The sequence below is a fragment of the Ascidiella aspersa genome, chromosome 2 (genome assembly GCF_963924565.1).
Source record: "Ascidiella aspersa chromosome 2, kaAscAspe10.2, whole genome shotgun sequence".
Taxonomy (NCBI): domain Eukaryota; kingdom Metazoa; phylum Chordata; class Ascidiacea; order Phlebobranchia; family Ascidiidae; genus Ascidiella; species Ascidiella aspersa.
Genome location: NC_139448.1, coordinates 23,139,367 through 23,157,650, shown reverse-complemented (window position 1 = coordinate 23,157,650; position 18,284 = coordinate 23,139,367). Strand labels below are relative to the sequence as shown.

At 35.8% G+C, this 18,284-nt stretch overlaps 1 protein-coding gene across 5 annotated transcripts in view; it reads left to right on the top strand.

Moving 5' to 3' along the window:
- Positions 1-1,493: 1,493 nt before the first annotated feature.
- Positions 1,494-18,284, top strand: part of LOC146164357 (3',5'-cyclic-AMP phosphodiesterase 4C-like) — a 54,084-nt gene continuing 37,293 nt past the window's right edge. Inside the window, exons 1-3 of one of the 5 annotated variants that reach the window (XM_083383179.1) lie at positions 1,494-1,510; positions 5,410-5,505; positions 5,956-6,088. In XM_083383179.1, the coding sequence (XP_083239305.1) occupies positions 5,439-5,505; positions 5,956-6,088 (200 nt within the window). In that variant the 5' untranslated portion in view covers positions 1,494-1,510; positions 5,410-5,438. Of the gene's footprint in view, positions 1,511-2,537; positions 2,659-5,409; positions 5,506-5,955; positions 6,089-14,273; positions 14,925-18,284 lie in introns of those variants that run through there. The other 4 variants (XM_083383178.1, XM_083383176.1, XM_083383181.1 and 1 more) reach the window with 4 other exon arrangements.

Sequence of the window (18,284 nt, the reverse complement as noted above, 5' to 3'; positions counted from 1 at the left end):
TTTTGTGAGCTTTCGTACAGCATCAGTTGGCATTTATAGCTTTTTCGAGACTAAACTATTTGCCTACAGGGTTCACTAGGAACTGTGATAGTTAAGACGATGGCATATCTACTCCATTGTTAAGTGTAGAAAAAATATATTTATAAATGATCACTACGGCATTTATATTTGTTTAAAATTAACCGTTATAAACGTTACCATATCGCCCCAGTTGTAACAAAAGTACATTATGATAACTTGTGTTGATCCCACAGCTGTATATTGTACCAATTAAAACAAAAACGCGATTTGCAGTGATTCATACACATTGCTACAAACGTTTTGTGCGTGTTGCAGCTACACTAACCTACGACCCAACTTGATATTAAGCCTAGTACTTTAAACGATGTGCATAAGTGCAGTTAGATTAACAGTAAACAACTATTGTGGTGTTGGTAGATTTTTTCTTTCAAGTTTTGGTCAGATATAAAGGGCAATCCCTCAATATCTACGTTGGATTATTGTAATAATATTTGGCGTCACGTAGATTATCCCCCTAAAAAGAGTCGCTGCACGTATTCAGGCTACAAACGACGCAAACTGAACCACGACGCATCAATTTTTGAACATGTCGCTATAGCCTACATACACAATGAAATCGCATTTATGTACGGCGAACGCATCACTGAAACCATTGAATTTGCTGTAGTGTGGTGTGTGTTGAAAAGCTTGCTTGTTAAACAGCAGCAGTCTGTAAACAATCTGTTACGTTTGTAGAACGCTGACGAATGCTTCTGAACCGCTTCAAGTGGTAATAACACAGCTTTTCAAGTCAGAGTAGTACGAATCACACAGATTCGACTTTCGCAGCTATATGCTATGGCCCAAATGCGTTGTGAAGAGGGCCTGCTACTGTTATCTTTGACTATTATGTGAGTGGGCGACTTTTACAGTGAAGTGACAGCCTATGTCCGGTATACATTTTAAACCTGCTGTGACAAGAATACTACATTAAGGGAAGTTTTCAAGTAAAGGTTTGAGCTGTTGTTTGCTGTACTTACATAGAAAGCTTTGCAGTTGTGGCATTTGGAAAGATTTTAAGCTTTGGATTTTGTAGCCTAACCTTACTTACTTACGCCTACTCAAAATCTGCAGAATGTTAGCTTAGGTAGCAGGATACAAACTTTATTTTGTATTCCTATGATTGCCAGTCTGAAGTAAAATTGTGAAAATGTGGTATAAATGGACGACTATTAATTCACCTGAAAACTGACCCAATCCAAATTGCAGTTTTTATGAGACATGTTTAAAAGGACTTCGACAAAATCCAAAGAAGGTAAATTACCTCAAAACAATGAAATATGTAGCTGGGAAGAATTCTTAGAACGATTTTCCTGTGAAACTTTGCCGTCCAATAATAACAAGTTTCGGGATCAGAATTGTGATAGCGATGACAGTGAGGACTTAATATGCGAAGAAGAATCACAATATCGGATACGTCTTCGCTGGGCAAAGCAACCCTTTTCAACACGTAAGTATTTTGATAAGCCTAAACGAGTGAAAAGGCAAAGTATTTTGTCACGTGCGCAATTTTACGATAATGTTAACTATTTTTGTAATGTTGTTGCACTGCCTAAACTTTGTACATTTCAAATTTTTTCAACGTCAAAATGAAACAGTTGAATAAGCATATTTACTGAAAAGCGCTGCCGCTGAGTTACATAACCACAAAAAACATACTTTTCGTGATGTGATTGTTTTTTAACCTTTGCAGCTGAAATGCATATAAGAAAGGGCTGTTAAATAACTATGCGATATGTCCGCTTAACAGGCAGCCGAAAGCGGCGACGGCCCACAGGCAATACTGAAGCAATATAATATATTTAAAGATCAACATAAAACGGTACGGAAATACAAGTACCCAGACAATCAGACATATTATAAAAGACAGATTTATTTATAAAAAAAATTACTTTGCTTTGGGTTTTTAGACTGAAGGCACTTGAAAGGATCAAGGTGCACCCTGAAAAGCTAAACTGGGAATTAAATCTGTAAAACAAAATCTTTGAAAATGTTTTAGCAATCACTTGCAAGTATTTGTACAGACATGTGTACAATTCAATTGCTGACAAATGCTGTGTTTACGTTTACATTAGCGGGCCAGCCGCAAAAGTTGTATCATCGTAAGTGACTAACACCCCACGTTTCAACAAAAGTAAATCTTGTTATTTGGTTAGCAGACAAGAACTGCTGCTTTCAGCAAATCTGAAATAATCTCGCAGTCTTCCTTCAGATTTTTAGCAGACCTAAGAAAAAAAGCACAAATTACTGTTGCCTTGAAGGTGTGTGACGTCATAACCAAGACGTAAGCCAGAAGCTAGACGGTTGCTTGCGAATGCCCGCGCAGTAAGAAAGATTAGGCGCTAGGCAGCCTCTCAGCGATTCGACATTATGAAAAGGTCGTATGTCAGGTTTGTTGTGGAATCCGTTTAAGAAAATCTGATTTTTTACCGTTTATTGGTTGTATTGCGAGAAGATTGTCCAATAAACATTTAATTCTTGAGCTGACAAACAATAAAAGACTGTTTGCTTTGTAGGCTTTAAGTTACTACAACTATACTTTAAATATCTATTGGTCTTTCTTGTTCAGCATGACTGAGCTTTTCTCATACCTTATAGGTTGGTAATTAAAACAACTTATTTTGTTTGCATAGTTTTTAAAACTTATTTTGTTTGCATAGTTTTTTTGCGTTGCCTAATGGCCACCTAGTGCAGCGGGTATGCTACATTTGTTTTTTTAACTCCAGTTGTCGGAAGGTTTTGACTGGGAGATTTTTGCTTTAAGTAATAAGTTGTAACATTGCTTTGTTTTGTATTAATAACTAAACTGTTGGAATAGCAAGGATAAGTCAAACATTCATGCATTATTATGCAGTAGGACAAAACACGCTTGCATAAAAGTTAAACTACTAAGGTTTCTATATGACTCGAGTGGTTTTAGAATTTACTAGACGAAATACCCGGCGTTGCCCAGGTTAAATAGAATTTTTACATTTATTCGTAAGATCTTCGTAAATGACATAAATAATGCAAACATATTTTTTTAAATGTCATAACAAATTTGCTTATGCCTAAACGTTTCAACTAAGTGACACTAAATAGAAATTTCAAATCATGTGATGTGAAGTCGGTTAACTATAGCGCACAACACTTGGCTAAGCATGCAATACATCTTTAACGAAAACCCGTGACGTTTGTCAATTGAGAATAACTCCTAAACGTAAAACTTTAGGATGCAGCAGCAATTGCTTAGACTTGCTTGATAGCGTCATGTTTAAGCAAATACGTAATCCTGGTGCTAAACTGCGTCAAACGTGAGAAAAATTCTCACTGAAAAAACAAATGCTTACTGTTAACTACTGCAATAAACGCAAGATTTCGCGAACTCTGCTAAGTATTGCGTGGGTAAACACATTGTAAGAAGTCATTAGGCTTTGGCCTCAATCACTATCGCTAACAAATGGCTTAAAAATAAAAATTCAATTCTTCGTAAATTTGCGAACTCTACCTAAATTTTACGCGTAAACAGGCATCAATAAGACCCTAAAGATAATAGTCTTAGTTGGAAACATTAAAATTTTACTTTATGAAGAAAATGTACTTGGTTTTATTTTTTTATTTCCCGGCAGGTAAATTAAACTTGGACTATCTTTTACTTACTGCAACAACAAACGCGATAATTGTCTGCCGAAATTTGGTTTATAACAGTGGTTCTCAACCGGGGGTCCACAAATCTTCTAAATATACCATATTAAATTAACTACGCTGGGGCTTGGGATACATGCTTGAACACTATCTTGGTAACATTGTACCATGTTGTAAATCGCATTGAGTGTGACGTAACATTTCCATTGTGATGTAACACAAATATATTGTAAAATGACTGGTCGAACATGTTGCCACACACACACACACATCCCACAAACTTTCTCTTTTATTATGTAGATTGTAGCATTAAGTCAAACTAGCCATGTTTTGTTAAACGTTTTGTGTGTCAAAATAACTAAATCGTATCCCAAAACATGTGTTATTTGGGTAAATCGAGCTACACTTTCTCGTACCCCCAAAAGTCATTCAAAAAAACATTAGTCGCTGTTTTTGATAAGTGTCGCTGTTCCTCACCACTATAGCAACCTAAAAACACAAAACCTTTGCACGTCGAACAATAAAACTACGTTTATTTTAAATAGAATTTAATTTCATATTTAAATTGACTATGGTACTCACACGGGTGAACGCCGAACGGTCATATTGCAGGGACGGTAAACAATCGAACATAGCGCGAGATTGTTTATTATTTCGTTCAATTTACATATATTTTTTGGTCTGAGCCATGGAAAACACAAAATTTGTTGCATTGGCAAAGATCAAGGTATAAAAACGCTAGGGTTTAGGGCCTCATTCTTCTATAATCAGTGTTCGACATGTAAGATAGTTCGAATTGTTATTATACAGCACCGTACGACATGTGCAATATTAGGTTAAAAAACAGTCGACTTTTTTTGACCGGTACGAAAAAAAGTTTTTTGTTTTTTGTCCTCTTGGAAACTATGTTCTTTACCAACTGCAGTACAGCCATTTGACGCCAACCTTTTACAAACATATTGTCGGTATTGTAAAAATATACATAACTGCAATCTACATCCAATAGAAACATCCCACTTGGAAATCGAGCATTTATAATTATGCTATTTAATTGTAAAGACAATACTAATTTTACGATACTTAAAAATTGTATTGGTAAAGAAAGTCGAATGGGTACCTCCTTTAAAAACACGAAACGATCCGCAGTAAAATTTAGTCGACCTATTAGTAAGAAACCAACCTAAACGACACTAGCACTTGGAAACGCCAAATAAGAAGGCCCGAAACCCTCTAAATATATTGTTAGATGTTCTATTTCTTAAACACTTCGCGACAGAACATTGTTGAAACAATTTGAGGATGAGGACTGCCGCGCCTAAATGCTTTGTCAACAGTGTACATTGTTTGATATCCTACTTCCTCTTTAAACATTTCTTATTATAAATAATTTGAAAAATGTTAACTGTGACTAGCGATGTCTCATAACTATAGGTCGATTAGAATTTCAACCTATGAAGTGTTTCTGCTTAACAAAATATTTTTTTGCTTAATTTAGAACTATAGTTTATATGTGCTGATTTCAATGTTAATTTTATTATCGTACTATGACTTTTTTTGTGTGGTTTTAAAAGCTTTTAGGATCGTCCACTTTTTTGAGGAAGCTAAATATCTTCCAGACAACAAAACTTGACAACAATTTCTTTAGCACACCAGATTTTTTTACTGTCCTAATTTTTCCTTTGGTTGTTATCTTTGATTGTAAAGTAATTTTGTTTTATGTTTCAGCCGTTGAAGAGTCGAAGAAAGGTATCACCATGGGTCGATCGAAATCAGCTGGAGATGCTGTTACGGGTCACCGACCACGGCTCGGATGTAGCGAAGGTATTCCTTTCAACGTAATAATGTTGCCTGTGTTATGTTAGTAAACACAGGTTCCATAGCTAGCAGCCCCATTCCACAGTTATTCTTTGCGAATAACGCACTTATCTGCGGTAACGATAACCGGTTGAACATTACACCTGGCATTATTCCATTACAAAAACAGCTGAACTTTCATCAATACAATTTTCGTTTTAAACATATTTACTGGCTAGAATATACTAATACATTTAATGTAAAATAATAAAACGTTAAACGTAACTTATCACTAGTGTTTTACTACCAAATGGCTATGCTGCTTTACACTTGCTTTTTTAAATACAATGTGTTTTAAAAAATCAAACTGATACGCAAACCTGTCTGGCTTTTTCGGCCACAGATATTGCATAAAAGTTTGTTCGCTTTCACAATTTCCTATTGTATTGTAAAGATTTTGATTCATTCCTTCTTTAGGCGACCCATTGTCTTTTATTTACGAAGATAGCCTGTATCGCCCGCTTTATCTACGACGTGCATCTGCCGCTCGCCTCCCGAGCCTTAATGCAAGACGCCGAATGAGCGAGTGGTCCTATCAAACGTTCAACAAGTAAGGCTTTGTAATATTACACGAATCTAACTTATTGTTCAGCTTCAACAATGTGTAAGTTAGTGCAGATTGTGCCTTGGTTTGTTGAGAAATGTATTGCCTACCTTTAGAAGTTGGAATAACAGTACACGTACAAATGCATGTTTATGTAAGCTATACAATTCAATTATATTTTATGGGAATATGCGGGTCGCGACAAGCCGAGAGCCGTATCTGTCATAGTGTTTTTGTTGTACCTTGTTTATGCCTCTCTTTAATATATGTGTACGTTGGTCGACGCATTTTTTACTGTCACAGCACAGCAACACTCGTAAATTATTCAAATGCTGAAAATTCAATCCATTGCCTTTCCGTGTTTACCAGCCAGCTGTTTTGGCAATCGGTCAGCATTTGACTGATAAGTCATAAATCACAATAACAACAGGCCAAATGACATTATTTGTGACAGAAAGTTCCCAATTAAGTACCAAACCAATGTTGTTCGTTTGTTATTTAAATATACTGTTCATTTTTTTTGAATTTTTTTAGACTGAATGGTTTATCGATCTTAAACGATTTCGCTAAATTTCACTTTATTCAGATGAATACGTAGTGTGGTTATCAAATAAAGACGACAACCAGTCTGTCGATTTTGTGAAAAGTCATACATAATTTGTTTGCCATACCATACTCAAGTCAAAAATAATGAAGACTGACTTTTGTTTTTTGAGTTTCGGTTCTAAAATTAAAAACGCTGATCGTATGAAAATGTTTGTTTTTCAAAGGTCTACTTCGATATACAGATTGATGTTACTAAATGTCGCCCCGCCAGGGATTTGGATTTTATTGTGTCTTCCTACCCTACTTTACAATAGATATTTTTCGTTGCCTTCTTAATAGGTTTCTCGTTCGATTATGCGTTTCCAAAACACGGTTGTAACTGACACACATCGATTCCCGTCTGTGCTGTTTCACTGCCGCCTGTGGGCGTAACTAGGACTGTACAAAAAGACGCACGTCATAAGATTTCGTGCGACTCTTTCCTTGTTGACATTTGAAATGATCAATAATTTTCCATTTGCCGCCTGGAGACCGAACATTCAACCTTTTTAAAGATATGTACTATCTGCTAACATAATTTCCTTTGTTGTTTTACGACCACACGTCCCTAACGGACATGCCCAACAACTATCCTTCCTCATATTGGCTATTTAACTTCTCTATTACTCTAGAAATCATAGCATTTTAGAGTTTGGAAAAGGCAATATGTGTGAAATAATATTTTTCTCAATTTGTTGTGCCCTAAATAGCAGAACATTTAGGACCTTCAAGAAAGCTGTTTGTCAGTTAGCGAACAAGATACCCTTTCACGACATTTTGCGTTGTTTGCAGTTAAGTCACTGTTGATGCATTGTTATCAATACTGTTTTGAATGATAACACGTTTTGAAGTCGCTATTTACGCTATGTAAACAACGTATGGAAAAACAGGTTTACGTTTAAGTTATTGTTTACCCTCCCTTTTTATACACTCGCCTTACTATGAATGTCGTTAAATTAGTCAGGTTCTAAAAAAAATTCTAAAAAAAACGCAAAATGTTTAGATGGCCTAACTAAACTCCGTGTTCCGACATTCATTTTTCTTGTTACTATTGCTAGGGGGAGCTAGAGAGTTACTTGGCTGTTTATAAACAACCTGTGGCTGCCCTGGAGTGCAAAATGTAAACCTAACCCCAGAACAATATATAGCTCAAAAAATATGTTTTGTCTGTATATTTCAACAGGTAAGACATTAACCACAGTGCTATTTCAACTCCCCCAAAAAATCTAAATCGAAACTAAACAAACTGCCATTGCATAACAAAGTGCATTCTGCCAGGTCGCTTATAGATTTATTGTAAACTCGAAAAATTCAGCATAGTTCGATTTCAACAAAATATCTTACAGTGCAGTAAAAACACGTCTCGCCAGTAAGGCGTGCATTTCGTTGTCTCATGCAGCAGAATTCGAATTACACTAACGTTTGCAGGAATGCGTATGCGTTAGGGATTAAATGGTCAGTTCAGCAACCAGGCAGGATGTAAACGGAAAGGAAACAGCCAAAACTAATTTAACAGACTTTTCAAGAGCACACGCAAAACGAACACGCTAATTAACTTACCTACTTAGTTACTTACTTACCGTGTTGGGAACTGTGTTAGGACTTTTCCATAAAGATATTCAACTAATAATTTAAAAATAATACGCGCGACCAATTACCTTCCCTTACTTAAATTTTAGGCATCAATGCACCTTTGACCCTTTTTCTTGTTTATTAACCAAAAAAATAAAGGTTAGGGTTACATTCATTTGGTTACTAAAACGTTTTTTGTCTTTTTACTCACACTTTTTGTTGGTGGCGAGTTTATTTGTGCCGGGAGACTTTGCACAATGTATCCTGCGAACGATAAGCAATTTTGGGTAAGCAATACTTTAAACGAAAAAAAAACAAATCACAGTTTGTGCACCTGGAATGCTTGGCCTAAGATCTAGATTTGCCATTTTCTAACTTTTTGGTAAGATAATTAACCATTGCTATCCCGTAAATCAGTGTTTTCTAACTTTTTTGTATCAGGCCCCTCTTTTGTAATTCCGCCCCCTAAGACATTAAATAAGTACCATATAAAAATAAATTTTATTTTTGTCGATTACACGCTACTAAGACAATTAGTGATTCTTGGCAACTAGATTTAGGCGAATTTATTTTTGAACAAGGTTTAATTTCTTATAGGGAATAAGAGCGGACTCCGATTTTTTGTAGGGGGGAGAGGTATGACATTTTTTATTTAAATGTTACAAATTTGCGGCGTAACTTGACGTCCTAAAACAAGTTATCTAAGAAACTGACTGTATTCGAGCAAACTCGTACGCAAAAATGCAAACAAAGTTGCATCTCGCGAACTATGCGAACAAAAACGCATTTAATAGATTTAGATGGAAGGAACGTTTAATTTAGAAGTAGAGTGACGCACCGAGAAAACAAAAAATCACATTGTTCGACATAACAGAATTTATCGAAATGATCTTGAAAACACCATGTAAGGCCGTTGTTTATTGTTAAAGGCCGTTGTTTATTGTTGAATAGTGGCCGGTATACTTTCAATTATATGTGTATTTTTTAAATACGGAAACTTGTCATGGTAAGCACGAAACCTTAACCTAAAACGATGTCCCCAAAGCAATATATAGCAAAACTTAAATTGCGCGAAGCGAAAAGCTTTTTTGTTTACAATTTACATCGTTTAAGTTAGCAAAAATATCATTTGAGTGGCGCTGTCTGGTTCCCTACCCCTGTGTACAACGTAGGTTCTTCTATCTATATGATTCTGACCAAATTTCTTGATTGGTCAGATTCATTTTTATAATATAAAAAATGCTTTAAATACATACAAACTTAGTGCTGGGCATTATTCAAGTGAGATAATTCCCTTTATGGAAGGCATAATATTATTAATGCCCTAAAATTTTGTTGTTCTACTTTAGATGTGCGTAAATGTTGGTGTTTTATGTGTTGTCGTAAAAAGTTGTAATTGTGTTACTCTGAAGGAAAGAAACTAACATTTGTGTTCCATTCCAATAAAGTTTTCGTGTTTCTCATATATGTCAGCACAAATAAATAGTTTACAGTCCTTTGTAAAATGATAGTCCTATTGCATTCTACATCACCGGGTACCACAACGTTAAAGAACAGAACTTGTACTCTCAATCATTGTATGCAGTTGTTTTGAACACATGGCCCGCGTTGTTAAACCTGTAACAAAACACCATCCTTTATTGTGCATTGCGCGAGACAATAAGGTCCGACCGTGCCTTGGCTTTCAGTTAGTTTACTTGCCATGTCTGGTTTTGACGTTTCGTTGGGAAAAATCGTTTGCATTGTATTTTTTGTGTTTATTAGCAGAGTTTTGATAGCGCACTTGTGCGTTCACGTTCATGTTGGCATCATTTGCAAGGAGCTGCCGAAAACGCCAATGCTACGCTAAATAATTTATGTTTGTCAAATGCAGCCGCGATGCCGTATTGTTTGCAAAAAGTAAGATAAATTCAATATGAGCACCGGGGAAGTAATGTAGTTATCCAGAGCACTGAAGGGCTTGGTTGAAGCATTTTACTGACTTAGTCTTTGTCGAAGCATGCAGTGCTTTTTGGTGTATCAGTTTTACTAAGGTCGTTTTTCTGTAATGCCTTCAGGCAAAGCGATGGCAGGAATACGTGAAAATTGATACACAGTAGATCATTTGTATACTATACAACATAAATAATAAAAGAAAATTTAGAAAGCTACGGTGTAAGAATAGTCCAAAGCGATCGACAGCGACAAAAATTGTTTCTAAAACTTCACCAAACAAATCATGTCGATCTACTTAAATAAACTTAGCGTTTATGTTAATATCATTTGTAGGTTATCATTTTCTAGTTGTGCCAATCAATACGTTTGTTGCTAAATACAACACCGTATGTAGAGAGGGCCGCACATAATTTTACAAGTTACGTTTCTCAAATTTGCGTTACTTAAATAGTTAAGAATAGTACTAAGCACAGAGTTTTTGTTATTTCAGTATTTGTGATTCAACCGTGTGGAGGAAAAAAGTTTATTGCTTATAATATTATTAGTGACCAACAATGAAGTTAGGTGGGATCTATAGGTTGTTTTTATTCGTCTGAACAACGTCATATTGTGTAATTCTAGTGTGACGTTCAAGTATTTTGGCGAAAAATACTATATTTAGGGAAATTACTTGCAATTCGCACACATTCATTGGTGAATTAAGTCCTATTAAGTCTTAGGAATACTTCAGTTTAAGTAAGCACGTAAACTGCCATTTATTTATTATTAGTGTTTGGAATTTGCACAGGATTCTGAAGCAACGCTGTATTTCAAATTATAAATGGAGTCAAACCCTTTCGTTTATTGCTGTTTGAAGTTCATAGAAACGAACCGTGCTCACAATTTGATGAAAAACTAGTCAAAACGCCACAAAATTATTCGAAATGTGGTATCGGACTTATATCGGAAAAACTTGTTACTTTATCAGTTCACTACTCTATAGTTGGCATATTTTGTGGTTGAAAGCCTGTCAGTATCAACACCTGTAGTTCTTTACTAACAACCCAATACTATAAAAACAAGTCTCTTAACAAAACTAATAGTGCATTAGGTGCTAACAAATGACTTGACTCACAACATATTTTCTAAAAAAGTAAGAAATTTAGTAATACAACAAGCTTCCGTATTATTTGCAGTTATATGAAGGCATTTCTAAGAAATGGCAAACCAAACCTATTCATTTATATTTAAAAACTTATCCTTTAAGTTTAAGCGGTTCGCATTTCCAATGTATGTTTTATTCGTAGCTATCTTGTCGGTAACTATAAGTATTTACATAAAGATCCGTCGGTATGGCTCTCAGTTACAGCTACTAAATAGATCACACATCAAAAAGTTTGGTATTACTGTCTAAGTTTTTTTATTTGTATTCCGTGACTAATATTATTCCAGCCATATCCAACTACGTGTTGTTTCTCTGTTGAAAAACAACTACGCGTTGTCAATCTGTTAACAAACAGTTTAAACTCGACCAAGAGCACATAGATTGGGTAGACCGTATTGACTGTGACGTTCACCTGTTTGCGCAAGTCGAGAGAATACTAAAATTCATTAGCGCTTAAACTAGTGAAAGTTGTGTGCTTTACTATGGAGAGAGAAGCCAAATAGAAGAATGCAGTACAGCGTGAAATGTATAAGTTGTTGTTCTATATACGTTTGTTACCACCACCAGACTTAGGTCTAAATAAATTTAAACAGCAGTAGCAGATACATTGAAATATTGCCTGAAGCTCTTCGTTTTTTGCGATAATGTTATCAAAACATTACAAAAACAATTTGGGTGTTACAGTTAATCGCACACACTACGATGGCCCGATGCCCAGAGCACCACATCATTATAATCTGTCGAACCTTAATTAGCACTGCACACTTTCAATGATACGCATTTATTTAATTGTAAATACAGAATGTCTATCCATGAGGAAGTGGTTTGTTCAAAACTGAAAAATTTGGTTAACCTATATTAAATCATTGTAGACCAGATCTCATTTTCCTAGAGATGCACTATAATGCGGTCACAACACATTTTGCAATGTAATTGTATTGTGTATTTTAGAAATAGTTATTGATACCAGTTAAGCATTGGCCAACGGTGAATTGAGGTTAGCCGCGGTGAAACAACAAGGTACCTTTTGTGACAATGCAGTATAGTTGGTAATTAGCAGACCAGACTGCAGGCTTGTGCTGTTTTACAGTGACATTTTGGTTATCAACTGCTGTTTTGTTGTTGTTACGATGTTTTGAAATAATCATAACAAACGGTTTACTGGACCCAAGCCTAAACGATCCTACTATTTAAAAGTAGTCTGTGCTGTTTAACAGTGACATTTTGTTCACCATTCATAGTCAGAAAACTAACTTGTATTGCAGAGTTTACAGCATGCGCGAAGGCGCAGCGTCGAAGAGAAGTTTTGATGGGAAATCCTGCTTGCGAGCTATACAATTGACATATTTGACATTCAATACTCTATTAGACAGTGACGCGCGAGTTGTTAGTTACGACCATGCAAAAATAAAACCGTTAGTATAACAAGATGATATCCTATATACATTGCATTTATTCAGATATCATTTTTGCGGCCAAATTACCCCGCACCTTCTGCGCCGGTATAAGCGCCTTACATGCAAGTCTTAAATTCAGGCGATTATTACGCCAACTAGATCATGTATACATATAATTAGTGGAAACAAATAAACGTTTAACGGAAAGCTAAAAAGGAATGTTTTTCTGTATTTCTAAATAACCATCACATGGATTGTTCAGGGCTTGTGTTGGTGCAAGATGTACCTCCATTAGTTTTTTGCTGTGTTCGATAAATCCATCTAACAAGCCACAGTAGATATATAACAAACGTGGGGAAATATGGTAGTATATTATCAGCTTGTTATTTAATATTATTTCCGAAGAAATAATATAGTATGTATGCAGAACCCGAAGAAACAATCTCCTAAGCCGAAACCAGTAGCTTTCATAACATATAGTATACTGATATGTGACGACAAAACTGTCAGAGTACAACCGTTTTTCTGATGAATTGGTCAGCCCTTAAGTAAAGTTTAGCTAATAATTTAAATAAAAAAACGAACTAAGCAAGTTGTATATTTTAACAGGTGAGACAGCCGTACCGGTACAATTCAACTCCACTAAATCGAAACTACAAACTACAAAAAAATCCAGCATAATTGCGCATTTAATGAATACAGCTCACAGCGCGGGCACCTCGTGAAAGTATTGCAATATAATAGTTGTGTCTACAGTTCAGTCTAGTTGAGTTTTTCCGGCAGCCGTGCCAAACTAAATGCCACTAGAGCGACTGCTTATTTGTTGCGTCAGTTGCCGACTGCATCAGCAGGACACATACGGATTACGGGGTTAAGTGTGGAATGACGATTTTAAACAGAGATTCATTCTCAATACGCCCAACAAACACGTTAAATAGCAAATACAGATGCTGTTTTTCTACACGTTAAACTCAAAGGGCTTTAAATAGATCGGTGTCGTTCAAGCATGTATTGGACAAAAAATATTAAATGTACTTAGCTGACCTTATGCAAGCCTTGGTCTGTGTGGACCTGCTGGTAAACGAGAAAAATCAATAACTCTCTTGGATATTGTCATACATTTTATAATTAGGTATCGAGATAAACAGAAAAAACTGAGACCACTATGAGTGTCAAGAAATATAGAGCAAAAATTAGGCAGCATACGTATACCAGTTGAATTACTGATTTGTTAATACTTATGTTGAAAATTTACCAAGATATTATCAAAGAACTATTCTTCTGCTCTGTTACAAAGCTAATTTATCTAATTTTCCTTGCATCACGAATCTTTTATTTGTTATAGCAACTGTTTGGTTTAGTCCGGTTGATTCATAAATATATGGAAAATCTGTAAAAGTCAAAACATTATAACAAGTCAATAAGAATTAAATTTCAAATCAACTTCATGTAGGTACCCCTAAAAGCATATTATATTATACTAATGTTTAATGAAATGGTCATTATTTGTAGGTACCTTAAATCTTCCAAACAAAAATTTTTGTTTTTAGATGTAAATTGTACTTTTATTATGTTTTATTCAAGCTATTTAACTTTATAAGAGTGTAATTTGTTATTCAAATACATTGGAAGCATAGAAACCCAAAATGTCAAAAGGTGATAAAGAACTAGCTACTTTTCGACCGTTTAGTTTTACTTCAACTCATCGCAATGAAGACAGTCAACAGAAAAAACAGTCGCTTGCCAAAGGCCAAACCTTCAGCGAACCAGATCGACGAAGTTTACTTACGTCGCCTGCGTTCAATCGCCGTTCAAGCAAACTCTGTACTCTACCAGAGAAGTCCATCTCTGAACCACAACCTACTTCTGTAGAAAATCTACAAGTTTTGATGGATGCCCCAACTCAAAAAACAACTGCAAAAAATTATCCTAGAATGGAAGTTAGAGAACCGGATGACGGCCCAATGTACAGCCAACACAGCAACGCCCATCCCAACTGCTTGGTTCCTCACTTATCGCCTGGAACGCTTCGGAGGCTCGAGCATAAGCATCACCTGGCAAAAATCCAACAGGAGAAGCAACGCTGTGGACTTCTGCCGGGAGGTATCAGTCCCGGGCCTTCTCCGCCCGTTTCTCCCCAAACAATGAGGCGTTTTATGGTGAAGCGAGGCGGGGAAACAAGCAGGCGATTTACTGTGGCAAGAACCAGGTAACGTGTTCATTGTTCACACTAGCGTATCCGCAGAACAAAAAACAGCTGAAGTGAATCGTTACGTTGAACATGATTAGTTAAATTATCCTGTGCTGTGAAAATAGTATAAATCTTTTTTCGACTTTAGTGAAACTGTAGTGTAGCATCACTATATTGTAGACACCTTCCGATGAGTTGCAATTTAGTAAAATATGCCTGTTAAATAGTTTTCAGTCCTATATATATTAGCAGTATTGCAGCAAGCTTAATATTACTAACGTATCCCCATATGATTTAAATCTATTGCAACTTAATATGTATTTTTTCTGGTTTTACCAACACCTTGCGTTTTGAGCCGTTTCTACACAACTTTGCCTAGATATATTCATTGTTTTTGTACCGTGAACGCAAAACAAAAACAATCATACTTGGCAATGGTGTAACGGTCGAGGTATGAGTTCCCAGGTGGTGCCGAATGTCCATTAGGTACATCGAGCGTGTTTTCCCGCCCCTTTTTAGATAGATTTTGAATCATCACTGATGGCCAGTGATTTAGTCATGATATCAACTAAAAGCAAAAAGGGGAGATGGGGCCTAGACTCTGGAAGAACGTATTTCACCATGATTTTCTAAACAGTACATCGAATTTGCTAGGGTTAAGTAGAAGTTACCTATTTTGCCTAAATTTATCTGTACCACTTCTGAGCTGTTGATTTACAAATATTTCACTTTTATTGTCGTAACTTACAAATGTAAACCATTTCTTATATTGTCCTATATACTACAGACCTAACTTTAAAAAACGTTTTTTCAATGACTTTACCATAATTGTGAGCCAGAGGCTGCTAAGCATTTATGAATATTTCATGAACTGTTATGCTTCAAAGGGGCTTTAAATTGCGAATTGTTAAAATTTCCATACAGTTTAAGGTTAGGACGTTTGATCAATATACCGTTCAATAGTATTTCAATTTTAAATTACTAAGTCGATTTATTCAACTTTGTAGTCATACTGTTCTAATAATTCAAGTTTTTTTTGGTATTGTAGTTTGATAGAACTTGGTTTACAAAAATGATATTTTTATTGCTGTACTAAAGTACCTCGGCGCCATTATAGAATTGGATTTTTTGTTTAGTCTGTTATAGTCTGTGACCTATACCTCCCAAATGTTTCCTATCTCAGTTAGAAAAAGTTTGATGGAGCTCGGGTTAAGGCTATTACCCAGCCATAACCCCTAGCTACATTTGAGTTTAAAAACTTATACCAAAACATATTAAATCAGTTCTTATAGAAATATATATCACCTAACACAGTAATAATGTTTCCATATGACAAATTCTTATTGTTCCCACAAAATATTGAGCTCTGCTTAATGGTCTGCCCGATGTCTGAGACGACAGTAGACTACAATAGACAATTTAGAGGATAAAATAATAAGCGTACAATATCTAAAAAGGGGCACAACTGTTTAGTATAGCGAATCTCGAAAATCTTTTTCACAAATAAACGTGATGAGAAATAAGAGTGCCGAATATATCTAATGATAAAAGGTGTCCGAAAACGTAAAAAGATAGGAATAGACATTGAGGTGCAGCGGAGAACAAATATGTGTGAAAAATGCAGTGAATAAAACAGGAATGGTGAATAAAATGAAAACAACACATAGAGTAGCCAATAAAATAAACTGCGCAACAATTACACCATTTCGTCGGTAATTGAAATGGGTGTTATATAGTGATGTTAGTTTTGTTAATTGTTGATGTTCCACTTGAACAACTTGGTCTGGTAAGGTTAAGAGTTTTATACAAATGCGTCTCCACACCGGAACGACTGTAAAGTGGGCGTGTCATTGCCATAACCCGCGCTTGTGTTAAGTTTGTGCTAAATCTGCATGTTTTTTTTTGGTGTGCCATTCGCTCAACCTATTGTATAAGTGTGCATAGGCGTTGTGTGAAGGGGTAAACGTGTCTTAACTGCGGAGTCAGGAAGCTCAGCCCGCGCGAATTCCATTAAAAGCAGATTTGTGGTTTACTCTGTCTGTTTGCTTTTCACTTTAGAGCGCATATTTCGGAAAAAAGTCTGACGCCATGGTGTGTCCGGACATACAACTCATAAAACCGTGGAAAGGCGACAAAAGTTAATCGCGCAGCTGAGGTGAATGGCGGTCTAGTCGTGGAAGCGACCCATGTTTGGCCTGTCAACATTGCCGATAAAGAGTTGCGCGAAGAAATGCTAAAAAGCAATATCGCACATTGCTGTTTTACAATGCAGGTTTAGCGTGAAGGAGTATACCGCATGCCTCGCGCCAACGTGTTTATACTTTGCTTGTCCGAGGCAAAATGGGACAATTTTGTGTGATGCTATGTTTACTTTTGAGCTTTAAATGACATCTGTTTATAAATGTATGCTGTTAAAGAGTTTTGTTTGGCGAAACTCAGTAATCGACAAGGCCTGTTATTTTACACCCGCCTATTATATTGCTTGCATTGTTCAGCCAGCTTACGTGTAATCAGATAGGACTCAGCGTCGAGCGCTGTACAAACGACATCACCTATCACCGATCGTCCAACGAAAAACAGGGGGTTGTGTGCAGTTCTGTGGGTAGTTCGCACGCCACAGTAATTTGAAGGGAGACCAGCTAAGCAATAATGTTGTGTTTACGTCACGTCAATAATGTAGCGTTAAGTTACGTATAATTTAAAGCAATTTTGTTCTTGTACAAATACTATTGTTACACTCTTTTCACTGTGGTATGTTTTACTGTTTATCTCTTGCTTTTTGTCAGGCACGTAACCATTGAAATAGTAGATAAACATAAGTCAGTGTTCCTGTATATATTTTGCAACCAGAAACATCAGCGTATACCGGTATAAGCACGTTATATCCTTTGCTGGCCAGGTGAAATTAAAAATCTCAGTGAAACTGTAAACCAAAGTTAAGGCAGCAATAAAACGTTTATTATTTTGTAATTTTTAAAAATACATTTCAATTTGGATTGAAATAGAGTAATACAACGATTAATGTTAAAAACACATACATTTCAAAACAGCAGACTTGGACACCTGGATACCTGTAGTCGAGTAAAGTTCGACGAATGAGCGACATTCTGCTCGTTCTAATTCAAACCTAATTTCTGTTTGTAATTAAAATGCTACTTGTCGGAGGCACTTTTTTAGTTTTCTAGCCAGAATGTTTATACAAGCAAGTGGATTGTTCAGCCTGAAAAGTGCCAATCTTAATGTGGATTAATTTGTACATTTTTTACGATTTTAATTATTGTTATTTTAAATTTAATCTAATTTGAAAAAAAATGAAAATATTAAAGCTAAATAGTTTAAATAGTTTAAATAGTTTAAATAGTTTAAATAGTTTAAATA